The 14,215-nt window shown below is 26.3% G+C and overlaps 1 protein-coding gene across 1 annotated transcript; it reads right to left on the reverse strand.

Annotated features, from left to right (window-relative positions):
• Window positions 1–401: 401 nt before the first annotated feature.
• LOC119669807 lies at window positions 402–2,591 on the reverse strand. The gene is made up of 3 exons (XM_038079834.1): window positions 2,507–2,591; window positions 2,158–2,428; window positions 402–2,100 (listed from the first exon to the last, which is right to left on the reverse strand). Exons 1-3 carry the CDS (start codon window positions 2,519–2,521, stop codon window positions 1,535–1,537), a joined length of 852 nt encoding a protein of 283 aa, XP_037935762.1. The 5' UTR covers window positions 2,522–2,591; the 3' UTR covers window positions 402–1,534.
• Window positions 2,592–14,215: the final 11,624 nt, after the last annotated feature.

Consider the following 14,215-nt stretch of genomic DNA (forward strand, 5'->3'; position numbering starts at 1 on the left):
TTCAATCATTTAATATTTTTTTAAATATTTTTTTACCTGCAAGTATGCAGGTGAAATGTAATCCCTTTATTTCAATACTTTGAAATGCTGAAATGTTAATACGGGAACGTTCGATATTCTTTTATATCGTTTGTTATTGTGCTAATTTTATAGACACAACTTATAATTGAAACATTGTTTTAAAATAATAATGAATAACAAAAATGTGAGATTTGTTAAGAAATGCAAAAAACTCTATTTTTGTAATCAAAATAAAGAAAAAATGTATATATTTTGTATACTCTAGTATGATTAATAAACAAATCAATATCTCTGCATATGTAAAGAGTACTTACAGAAGCTATTGTTAAACATTTATTTTTATTAATATTTTAAATTAATTAACATAGTTTGTACAATTACTAATGCATAAATAAATAAATCTTAAGTATTACCTTAAATAATATATAACGAATAGTATTTGTTAGGGTCTACTAGTTGGAGAGAGTGCTACTATTTAGTCTACTACTTAGATTATGGGAGAATGTAGAAATAATAATGAAATTTTTATTTCAAAGTATATAGATATCTTTTTGTAAATTTTTAAGTGTTTAATATAGCATAAAGATTAGTATTAGCAACACCATAACACATGATATAAGTTTAAGTGGTATGAACTTAAGAATATTTCCGAGAGTTTTTAGAAATTCTGCTCATTAATGTCTCTACCATCAACCATTAATCTGTTAGTAGTATGTATAGTTTCTATTTTGAAATTAATTTCAATATTATTTTTAATAATTTGTCTGTGGAGTACTAACACACTCTTTTAAAATCTAATAATTTAATTATGGATCACATAGTGGGGAATAATATTAACTAGAAAAATTTATTAACGTAATATGTATGTTTAACAAAAATTTGTTTTTAAATAAGTACATTTTTCGGCTGATCATATAGCTGCTAATATATTCATTATCAGTTGAATGTCGAATATTCATTATCAGTTGTCTTTGGAAATATTTGCTAGTCTAATAGTTCGTATACATTTTTGAATTTTATCAGGAATTGAACTTGGTTTGATTAGAAGCTTGCACCAGATTAGATTTCCAAATTGGTGTAAGAAAAAAAAATTAAAAAAGGGGAAGAAAAACTTTTGAAGTTTAAAATGTTGCTGTCAAATTTAGTTCACCTACTGCCTATTAGATTTCATATTTCATATTTCTTTCTATATTTAGCAAGATTTCTTCCTATATTTCTGTTCCTTTAAATACAAATTATCTAATTATGCGATAATAAAATGGGCCTATAGGCCTGAGTGGATCCTTTGGGGTCACCGGCATAACCTAACCTAACTTAAATATAAATTAGCACAACCCTTTTCATATCATTTAATGTATTGCATTGTAATTATATTGTAATTATACATGCATACGATTCTGTTTATCAGGACCATGCATGGATCATAACAATATCAGCTTGTCATAGTTCAACATGACGACTTATACAGAAAATAAAATTATTGTTTCTGATATTAATATACTATTCATAATAATCAATTTATAGTTTCTAAATTTCCATAACGCATATTCAATTCCTCTAAAGCTAACTTTTCTTTAGACTCAATCTCTTTTAATGCTATTCTCTCTTTCATTTCTAACTCTAGTATTTGAATTTTTTCCTTACTCTCCAGCTCCTTCTCTTTTAAATATATTTCCCTTTGTTTAATTTCCTTTTCCAGCAAAAATCTTTCATGCTCAAGAGCAAACTGTTGTTCCGTAAGACTATGTTTCCTCCTACGTACCTCTAAATCTAACATATTGTTGTCCCTAAGCTCATTCATATTTGCTTGCATATCTAATGTTTCCGACAATGGCGTGTAGGAGTATATTCGCTTGCTAGCATTGTGTGACGGCGATGGAGAAATGCTTTCCAGATAGTCGTCTTCTAATTTTACATTTATAGAGATGTCTTCATTTGATTGATAGTTTTGTATCGATATTATAGTGTCATCGTCTCTTTCTATTAGTGTTGTATTAACAGGCCTTTGCTGACTAGTTGTTAAGTTTCCAAACACTACTCTTAAATCGTTAAACAAGGGACATATTTTAAGTCTTTGACCTGCAAAAAGAAACACTTGATAATACATTTTAATTAAAAATAAGTATAAATTTTTACCTTGAATTGTGTTTTCGTCTTGCCAAAGTCCATCTTCCGTTGGATTTGGTAAGTTTAGAGCCTTCTTATATACATCTCGTAGATTCCGTACCTTACAGCGTATATTCCCCCAATCAACTTCGATTTGATTTTTTTTGGCAAATCTTGTGTAGTAAATTTGTGCTGTTGGCTTCTCTATCGGTTTATTTTCATTTAAGAATTCAATGAGCAGTTTGTGCTCATAATCCGTCCACCTTTTATATGGTTCCTTCCGTACTCGAGTTCGTTTAATCTGAAAATGAAAGTGGTATATATAAATAATATTTCCTCTTCATAATAAATACTAATAAATTAATAAATTCATGTTTACTTTCTCGCTCGACATCGCACTTGCACGATTCCTTCGATAATTTCTTTTATTATAACAAATTCTAATTCATATAAATAAATTTATAAAATAGTAAATAAATTATGTAAACAGCTGGTATAAATTACAACATTACCACATTTAAAAAACACGATATTGTTAATTTACCAACATTCGCCTTCATACAGCTGAATGCAGGCAATAACAAAAACAAATACCATCTGGTAACTTGTGATAAAAATACTACGACCAGACGCACAGTGGTTGATTTAAGTACAAAAAGTGAATAAAATAAATTTTATAATACATTATTTTTTATTTTTATTATTAATAATATAATATAATAATAATAATATAAGATTAAAATAGTAATCATATAATAATAATATAATGTAAAAATAATAATGTAATACAAAATTAATGATATAATATAAAAGCAATAATATAATATTAATATGTAATGATACAATATATATAGCATATTATAAAAATTTAAGCTGTCAAAAACATTTACATTATTATAATTTAAATAACAATACTAGATTCTCACTGAAAATATTAATGTGGAAGTCTGATAAAATAGTTAAAACTAGTATAATAATAATGTAATATAAAAATAATAATATATTATAAAAATAATAATATAATAATATAATAATATATTATACAAACTTGATCTACCATAAAACAATAGCATAATTTTTATTAAAAAAAAACAAATTGATTCTAATTGAAAGTGTTAGTGTAAAAGACTAATAAAAATATACATAAATAATAAATAATATATAAATTATATATAAAATATAACATATAAAAATTTAAGTTGCATTATCAGCATTACCAATATTAATATGATTTTTATATATAGTAAAAAGAACAGTGTATTAGATTCTCATTGACAATATTACAAAATATAAAAATAATAATATAATATTAAAATTTTAATATAATAAAAAAATAATAATATAATTTAAAAATAATAATAATAAAATTTCTCTTTTAGTCTTTTTTTCTCTCTTAGTCTTTCTTTTGGTCTTTGTCCCTCTCTTAGTCTTTTTGTCTCTTGGTCTTTTCCTCTCTCTTTCGGTCTTTCTCTCACTATTTCGTTCTTTATAACTCTTTCTCGGTCTTTCTTTCTCTCTCGGTCTTTTTTCTCTTTCTCTCTTGGTCTCTCTCTTGGTGTTTCTATTTCTTTCTCTTTCTATCGGTTTTTCTCTCTTTTTTCGGTTTTTTTTCTTTCTCTTTCTATCGGTTTTTCTCTCTTTTTTCGGTTTTTTTTCTTTCAGACATTTTTCTTTCGGTCTTCTTTTACTCTCTCTCTTTATATCCCTCTCGGTATTTCTCTCCCTTAAAATCTTTTCTCTCTTTTTTAATCGGTATTTCTCTCTTTATCAATTTCGGTTTCTCTCTGCTTCTTTCGACCTTTCTCTTACTCTTTCGGTCTTTTTCTCTGTGTTTTGTTTTTAATCTCTCTCTTTCGTTTTTTATATCTCTTTTTTGGTCTCTCTCTTTCGATTTTTTTTCTCTTTATCTCGGTTTTTCTATTTCTTTTCCTTGCGGTTTTTCTATCTCTTCTTTGGTTCTTTCTCTTGATCTTTTTTTCTTTCGAACTTTTTTCTTTTTTTTTCCTCTCTCTCTTTATCAATTTCGGTTTCTCTCTCTTTATCAATTTCAATATCTTCTTATTGGAGTTCAAGTTTGTAATCTTTCCCCAAAATAATGGCGCTATTGAATTATATGTTATGTATGTTACTATCCATGGAAAGTAATTTTCAATTATATTACTTTTAAATTCAATATTCTTATATGTTTAATTTAAATTTAAGTTACATGATTTATAGTTAGTTATCTATCCTGACATTATGCGATCTGTGATTTCTATCGTTGAATATAACTCTCATTCATTAAACTATTACTAATATCCCCTTTAAATACAAGTGCAACTCTAGATTTTCTAAATTTTACAACGTAATCAAATTTAGCTAGCTTTCTATATACGATATACTCAAATAAATGGATTATTATAATTTATAATTTAGTCCCACAAACCACTTTTCTAACATAATTCATTTCCACGTGCATAAGGATCGAGTATATAACTATTATAACACTTTAGCAATTTATATTGAACTTCGCTTCGATCAATAAGTTGTCTGCTGATGCAACTTTAATCTATGTAGAATTTGTATCTCATTTTTACAAAATAAACTCTTAGTAATTAACTGTTCAAGAGTTTTTATTAATCTCTCATGAGATTTTTAAACTAATATATTCTTAATAACTGTACAACCCATATATCATCCTCAACTATGAGTTCCAGTAAATGGATCACTTGTAGAGTTATACATAGACCTGAATACAACTTGCATGTGAATTCGGACTGCAAAGTAACAAAGAGTAATACTCCAGTCTAGTCAAATGTGAAAGATCCCACACAGTATTCTTATTAGATGTGTGATGCAACTTAAATGGGATGTTGACTTCAACGGAAATAACTAACACAGCAATGAAAAAGGACTCACGTGTTTTACAATTCCAATTGTAAAAGTGAATCTAAAGTCCACACCCGAGGTAGACTGTCGTTCATCTTTTTTAATACTTTCCAATACTTTCCCAGGAAGTCCTGAGGACCGACGTGCTTACGACGACTCCTAATGCAATATCCTTGTTATGTGCATTATATACCATATTTAAATACTTATATTTGTACCAAATTTATTTCTGTAAGAACTTGTAAAACTCATATATCATATTTTGATGAAAGAGTAAAAACATAGAAATTTCTATGTTCTTTGTAGAAGGTTGTAGTCTTCGATTATCTTTATGTAGATTTTTATTATTGCATATATAAATTCAAATTATTTTTATATTATGCATAAAAAATGATATATCTTGTTTACTAACTTTCATTGAATTAAAATAGCTGAGAATGTGATTTACAAATTTCATGCACTCAAAAATTGTAATTTTCGACCAAATTAGTTTCGAATGTAAATCAAATTTTCAATGTAATTTGCACAAAAAATATTAAAGAAAAAAAAAATGAAAAAATTCTGAAAAAATAACTCAACCTTTGCGTTGTAAGTCCCAACCCATGAATATAAATCAGCAGTGAGAATTAGAAAAGGAATCAAGCAAATCATAATGCGAGGAATTTAAACAAACAAACGAAAAACAAATTTTACAATTTACATGCGAATCTGAATAGATGAGTTCGAGTATAAGGACGTACTAGTATCTGCATGACAATTGGGTGTTGGAAATGGTAGCACACTCTAACACTCCAACGCTTCAACACTTCAACATTCCAACACTTCGGTACCTCAACAGCTCAACATCTCAACATCTCAACACCTCCATGCTTCAACACTTCTTTCATTTGATAATTTACTGCACGGTTGACTTAAATCAGATTGGATGAATGAGTTGAACTATAAGCTATTTTCTGTCAACCCAATACTTAGACCAAACGAATGCCGGCGCAATTACCCATTCCGGATGCTCACCATCGCATCCAACCAATCTACGTGTGAATTTGTGCTTGTGCGGCGCTCAACTGAGATTTCATATTTTCTTTTCCGTTTGGTTGCATTTCATTTCCAATGCTTCTTCTTCCCATTGCAAAATTTTGCATATAAAATTTTTCATTTCATTTTGACTCAATTACAATTTACATGCGAATGGATTTCACAGTAATTCTCTCTTCATTTTTATTTATTCTGATTTTTTCTGTTTATTTGGAAATAAATTTGTAACGTGATTAAATTAATATGTAAAGTAAATATTGCATAAGGACACTCTTTGAGTCCTCGTGGATGTCAAATCATTCACTCATTTGTTTCAATAAAAATATTGTTAGAAAAATATATGAATCGTATCATTCTATCAAAAAAACCAACTGGTAATCCCAACTACCCCAGGCACATAGCCCGAGAGGGTTGAGGGTTTGAAAATATTTTAACGAAACCGAAGATTATATGTATACAATTATACAAATAAAATAAATAGTTAAAATTTATTCAATCTAATTATATATATATATATATAAAATATGTAAGGTATATATATATATTTATATATATAATGAAGTGGATAGGACACAAATCTTCGAGAGTGAAATTCAAACAACGAGAAGAAAACGAAGGCCGAGAAAGACATGGAGTGATAGTGTTAGGTAAGATATGAGAGATATGAAGATCATTAACTGAAAGATAAAAGCTAAAAATAGAGAAGGTGGAATGGAGGAATGTCGTATAGCAAGCTTAGGACCTACATGGACTATATAACTATGGATGATGATTGCACAAATTGTAAATCTGATAGCTATCGTTTATTTATTATTTTTGCTATATTTCTTCTCACATAAATCACCTTCATTAGAAAGTCTATAGTAAAACGATCTGTTGCAGCTGTGTTGATTGATTATATATTAGCCTTAGTTATTCAATATTGGTTTGTCCCAGACAATCGATTTCAGTATGCAGTAAGGTCCAGATTTAATGCGTAGAATATGGTGCTTTATAAGATATTAAATTTGAATTTGTTATAACTGGAAGATAAGGAAAAAATATGGAATATATTATGGAAGTGGCAATAGAATGGTCGAACTGAAACTGAATGAGTATGAGTTATTGGATTTGAGAAGCTACACAAATGCAGTCCTATCATCATATAAATTATAGGTTTCGTTTTTGAAATTCATGTCCTATAGAACAAAGACGTTTTTAGTGGCGCATTCTCATCTGCTAATACCATTAGGCAACATGTAAACTTGTTACTTAGTTGCATGACATATTTAAGACATTGGAACCGACTGCGGTCTTTAACATAAATTGACAGATGTAGAGTATAATAGTTAGGAATATTAAAAATGTAGTTCAGCAAATCAATTTCAATAGCACACACATCACTGAGCAATAGAAGTTGGATAGTGTCTTGAAAATAAATGAACTGCAGTAAGAGTTGTCAGCTTTTGTAGCAAGCGACTGTTTACTTAATCGATGGTTGGCCATAAATCTGTAAAAATCTTAGAACCGAATAATTATTGAATTTTAGAATTTCAGGTAAAATCGAAATAGACAAAAAAATGTTTGCTGTGTGTCAGAGAATTGACTAATTATTTAATAAATAATTTTAATGGAAATCGTTTTTAAAACTTTATTCCCAACGTTTACTGAATATTTTTGTTTAAAAATCTATTTATTTGATATATTTATTTGCTCACTTTTGGAAATTCATATCATTGTTGTCATGAAAAATATGCATATATGTATAACTGATGAAAAGTCAATTATATTATTAATTGATAGTTTTTGTACACAATATTTATTAAAATTCATTTAATTACATCAGTTTCAGAGAACATAATAATAAATTGTAATAATTATTATTAATGTTGTAAAACTAATTTATAGTAACAATAATAAAAACAATTATAAGAAGAATATATATAATATGTAGAATAAATTTATAATTAATTATATAATAAAAATATATAATAATATATAATAATAATATATAATAATAATATATAATAATAATATATAATAATGATTTTATCGAATAATATATTTATAATTAACTATATATTAATTTTAATGTAAGAATAATAATTAAATAATAATAATATATATGATAATAATATATGATAATAATACATAATTATATGTAATAATAATGTATTAAAATAATATATGATTATAATATATAATAATAATATACAACAATAATATATAATAATAATATATAATAATAATATATAATAATAATATATAATAATAATATATAATAATAATGTATAATAATAATGTATTAAAATAATATATAATTAAAATATATAATAACAATGTATTAAAATAATATATAATTATAATATATAATAACAATGTATTAAAATAATATATAATTATAATATATAATAATAATATATAATAATATATAATAATAATATATAATAATATATAATAATAATATATAATTATAATATATAATAATAATACATAATAATAATATATAATAATAGTATATAATAATAATTCTATATATCTATAATTAATTATGTAAATTTGAATGAAATTTCCTGGGCTGTCAGCTTAAATTTGTTTACTTTGGAGCTGCTCAAATTGTTCACATAAAAAATATTAATAAGAAAATAATTTTTTGATCAATAACTTAATAATAATGATCAATTTTCATAATAATGAAAATAATGATCAATAACTTAATATATATTTTTTTTTATTTTATTCCTTAGAAATAGAAAACGAATATATATTTTAATATATTATTATTATGATTATTATTATGATTATTATCAAAATTTTACTAGTTGCCAATTACATTTTTAATGATTTAAATAAATTAATTTTTAGATTTCCAAAAATGCAACCCTGCGTTATTGAACTCCTATTCATGACTAATTTTTCAATTTTTTTTATGTAAAAGCCGTTATTAACGTTACTTGTTTTGAAACTCAGCATAAAACTTAAAAAAAAACCAAAGCTTTGTCGTCACAAACAGTACTGAAATTGTGTTTATTCAATCGCCGCGTAGATTTTCGTTAAAAAATTCTGTGTTGTGTTTTTTAAAGTTTTTTTTATTTGTTTATAAATATTTAACTTATTTGAATTGTGATAAAAATAATTGATTTAATAATCATTTAATATAATAAATAATAATTTAATAGTTGCTGTCAAAGTAATACAATTTCATAAGTGAAAAAAAAATATGTCAAAGCACATGCGATTTTAAAGTTTTTTTTTTTGTTTACTCTGGAGCCGCTCAAGTTGTTAACAGACGATTGCTTTTGATAGGTAAGTTTTGAAAAACGATTTTCATTCTCTATTTATATTAAATTTTTTCTAACTATTAAAAATTATAAATTTACAATTTATATATAACTTTTTGTTGAACATATAATATTTTTTATTTAAATTTATTTGAACATTATTTATTGTTATTTTTTGAAAATAATTGCCAAAGCGAATTGTTAGAGTTCTATCTTTAAGGCAATTGCATGTATGTATGCACTCGTACGAGTATGCAAAAATAAGTAAATGTGTAACACATATAATTTATAACAGAATGTTAAATATTTATTATTCTTAACATAATGTTAATAAAATGCAACAATGAAATGAATGCATTGCTTGTTGCACAAAATATTAATATTGTTAATGCGGTTAATATATATATAAATCATTTAAAGCAAATTATAAGAAAATTAATGAAAAATAATACATTTAACTTATTGTTGCTGAGCTTTTAACATACGTTTGTTATTTAAACGTATTTATTTCTGTTATTTAAAATGCGTAATTTTTTACAGTGTGTTTAAATGTAAAAAGATAAATGTCATTTTAACATGAAATTAACAGGGGCAATGTTATTTATATATTGTTTAAATGTTAAAAACTCTACGTTGCCATGAATTAAATGTTAATAAATAGTTAACGAAGATTTGGATTTTAAATTTTATTAATTTATTTAAATGTTATAATATAATATTTGTTAATACGATTTTAATCTTATCGATTTTAATTTTATCAATAAGATTTTCAACGGGTTTAGGTCATTTATTTAACACATCATATGGAGGTTTTTTTCGAAGAGTGGTGAACTACAACAACAAAAATTCATTTTATATTATTTTAATTAATTTAATTTTGGGCTGACCATACAGTTTTGAGTATTGCCAAATATCCATCATCAGTGATCTTGGCAATAATTCTTTTTAATAATCTTAAATATTATATTATCGTTTTAATATGAACGACCTTAGCCTGGTAAAAATTAAAAATTTTATTGATAATAATTTAATTATATAGTTTAATTCATAATATACACATATGTGTATACTTATTTCGCTTAATTTTATTATGATTTACTACATTTTATTCAGTAGATCGACTAACAGTAAATTTACAAGTTTTTAAATCTATACTTTAAACTAAGATCATTCTTTATACATGAATAACTCTTCTGATAGTTTTAGTTGATAGAAATGATTATAAATTAACCCTTTGATTGTCGTAATTGTTGCTCTGTAAGCTCGTAAGGTGGTTTTTGCAACACTGCAGAATTACAGATTCGTTAAAAGATTCTTATTTATCTCTTATTTATTAATGATGTGTAGTATTAGACTATGTTGGTAATTTTGGAAGAGTTATAAACTAAGAAATTATGTCCGTGTTTCGTAATTAATGCCATCACAAAGAGGTCTTTTTTCAAAACACCGGATCAATTTCATTCTGTGAAAGCTTATACCCGACCAGATATGATGGACATGGGAAAACTGGTTGCGCATGAGTTATTATAGTAAAGTATATACTTTAACGTTCCTATTGAGCTGAATCTGCGATCCCTTGTTTGAAGTTTTTGATAAAAAAAAAAGTTGAAGAAACGTAAGTCAACGTTCTCAGGCTGGTAGTCAGTAATATTCTTGGAGGAGAAGAGAGTGCATTAGAGAGTGTATTTAGTTAATTAGAGTAATTTAAAAATTTTTTATCGTAATAAACATAATGCATCTACAATGAATTTAGATATCTACAAATAACATTGTTCGATTTTTACGTGTGGGACTTCACTCCTTCCTTAATCTCCGCTATCTACGCGTCTAATTGTATACAAAAAAGTTTTGGAAAGGACATAGGGATTTTTTGTACTTTTGCCAATGAAATAAGTTCCATGAGTAGTAATGCCAAGTAGACAATGAAGATAATATTTTAAAAAAAAGTTTATTAAAAAAAGAAAAACGAATCCTTCTTCGTTTTTCCTCCGTCAAAAGCTTCTCTGAGAGCTGTTGGCAAAATATAGAAATTTAAAGAATCAGAAATGCGCTTTGTCCGTTTTTTGCGAGAATTGCTAGTTGGTTCAAGTGATGACTTAGTCTATGAGTCCATGTACACACCCTTGTGTGAAAATTAGGTATTTGTTCAAAGGTAGTATGGTTAAATCCTGTCCCTAAAGTTTAGAAACATTTGTATTCGTAAGTTTCTATAGAAGTCTATGCCACGAAAGCTAAGTTGAAAAAAATAATAATTAAATAAAATAAATTAGGGTTTAAATTATACTTCTCCACTTACCCTACAGGTCCCAAGATCTAATTTCTAGCGATTGTTGGCAGCAGAAGTCTAGAAATTTTTGTTATGAAATATAAATCTCGCATAGGTTTTTATGTTTAAATTTTTATTAGAAAACGTTTGTAGAATTTAAATCAAATTTAAATCAAAGAATTGAGTCCTGGCGAAACATGACATACAAAATATGTTTGCATTAAAAATGTAGTGTCACCTCAATAGCTTAATGTACATTGTTATAGACAAGGAGAAGGAGGAAATAGGAGTTAAAATGTACCTCAAATAAAGTGAATGTTTAGAACTGAAATGAAATGAAAAAATAGATTTATTATCGACTCGTTCAGTGTTAAAAACAAGATATTTCAATTAATTTAATTGAAATTTACCATTGCATGTTTCAATTGTCGTAGACAGTTTATGGCAACATTGTTGTATTTTGTATCTTAATTGAGTATTGAAGTATTGAAAAACAAAGTATTTAATGTGTCAGATTGTATGGCATTTAATAGTTAATTTCATAAAACGTATTCGGCATAATATTTAAAAAATAATTTAAAATGTATAGTAAAAAGATTGAAAAGTATCTTCGGTTTCATTCGAAATTAATAATAGTATCAAAGCCTTTGAATTTTGTATGATAACACAATAGCCTAATAGGCTTAAGTGTATTTGTCAGATCACACTAATAATATAACCTTTTGTTAACAACATTACTAGTACCCATTACATTTTAATAAATAGTTCTACTTGTTTTTCTCTTGTCTTTTTTGTTGTGTTTCTCTTCATTTTTTCTACTTTCTCTTTTGTTTTTCTTTCGTTTCTTTCTTGTTTCTCTCTTGTATCTTTCTTTCCTCTCTTTTGTCTTTTTGTTTCTTGTCTTTCTCTTGTCGCTCTCTTATCTTTGTCAATCTTTTGTCTATATCTTGTTTCCCTGTTGTAAATCTTGTGTTTCTCTCTTGTTTCTCTCGTCTCTCTTTCTTGCCCATGTGGTGTCTCTCTCTTGTCTCTTTGTTGTGTCTCTTTCTGTATCTCCCTTGTGTCTTTCTTGTGTCCTCTTTGTTTCTCTTTTATTTTATTCTTGTCTTTTATTTGTGTTACTTGCCTCTCACTCGTTTCTCTTTTGTTTATGACTCTTTTTTTTGTCTTCCTTGAATTTTCTTTGTCTTTTTGTTGCATTCTCTTTTCTATCTCTGTTAGCTCTTTTGTTTCTCCTTTAATTTTTTTTTGTTTCGCTCTTGTCTCGCTTTTGTTTTTCTTTTTTGTCTTTTGTTTCTCTTTTATATTGTTCTTCTCTTACTTTTGTCTCTCTCTTATATCTTTTTTCCTTCTCTTTTGTGTCTCACTTGTTATTCTCTTGTCGGTTTTTTATATATCTTGACTCTCTTTTGTCTATCTCGTGTCTCTCTTTTGTATATCTTTTGTCTCTCTCTTGTTTATGTCTTGTCTTTCTCTCTCTCTCTTGTCCATCTATTGTGTTTCTATTTTTAATCATTTGTTACTCTCTCTTGTCTATCTGTTGTCATTCTTTTGTCTTTTTCTTGCTTTTTTCTTGCCTCTATGTTTCCTCTTTCTTGTTTCTTTTTCGTCTCTTTATTGTCTTTCTGTTGACTCTCTTTTGTCATTTTTTTATCTCGTTCGTGTCTTTCACTTGTTTCTTACTTGCTGTCACTTGTTTCTATTTGGTCCCTTTCCTAACTCTTTCATGTCTCTTTTTTGTTTGTTTATTAAGTTATTTTGTTTTTGTCTATAAGAAATTAAGCTCTTATAAATAAATTGTTTAACAGAGCACGTATAGATACAATTTTGGGCTTTATTCTAGGGACTAAGTAATTTACAACATTCTTTTTAAGAGATATAACAAAATTATGACTAACAAAAATACGAAGAGATTAAAACAAAGAACAATACAAGATTTTACAGCTAGTTTTGTCGTAGGAGACACATTTTTATGTCATTACGAAGGCGATATTATTGTCCGAAAGAAATAATCTCTACTATGTTCTGTAAAAATATGTTATGCTCAATAGTCGTGAAAAGCTACAAAAAACATAAATCCTATTATTTATGTTAAATGCGACAAATTATTTTTTAAAAATAAATAATATATAAAATATCAATTTAATATATATAAAAAATAAAAAGATAAAAAAAATCAGGGCGTTGTTTTGACTTGTCAATAATTGTAAATGTGAAAACATGCTCATATTTATTATATATCATACATTTTTTGTTTTGATTTGAACTCATTTCAGATTTATAAATGTATATTTAAATAAATCATGCAAAGTTTTTAGCCAATAAAACCACATCCTCCTATTAAGGTCCCCATTTGTATCTTCATAATCGCCTTATAATTTGTATTGCACATTCGCGCGAGTCTTTCTCAGACCAATTAATAAATATTTAAAATGATCTGAGCAAATCCCTAATGAGGGTCAACATGAAAAGAGAAAAATTAAATAAATATTAAAATATTAAAACAAAAAAGATAACAAAATTAAAACAAAGGCACAAGATTAATCCTAAGAAAATAATGTTTACGGCATTTCTGATCGAGAGTCCAAACGTGCCGACAAAACGATCGCTGAATTGCGTGATTAAGAAACTTTGAGACACTGAAAATCACGACGAAGGG

This window comes from Teleopsis dalmanni, chromosome 1 (assembly GCF_002237135.1).
Source record: "Teleopsis dalmanni isolate 2A chromosome 1, ASM223713v2, whole genome shotgun sequence".
Classification (NCBI taxonomy): domain Eukaryota; kingdom Metazoa; phylum Arthropoda; class Insecta; order Diptera; family Diopsidae; genus Teleopsis; species Teleopsis dalmanni.

What these genes read in the sequence shown, in the direction of transcription:
- LOC119669807 (XM_038079834.1), bottom strand. An exon ending in AGACGAAAACACAATTCAAG is followed by an intron (nt 2,101 to 2,157) that starts GTAAAAATTTAT and finishes TTCTTTTTGCAG; the next exon opens with GTCAAAGACTTAAAATATGT.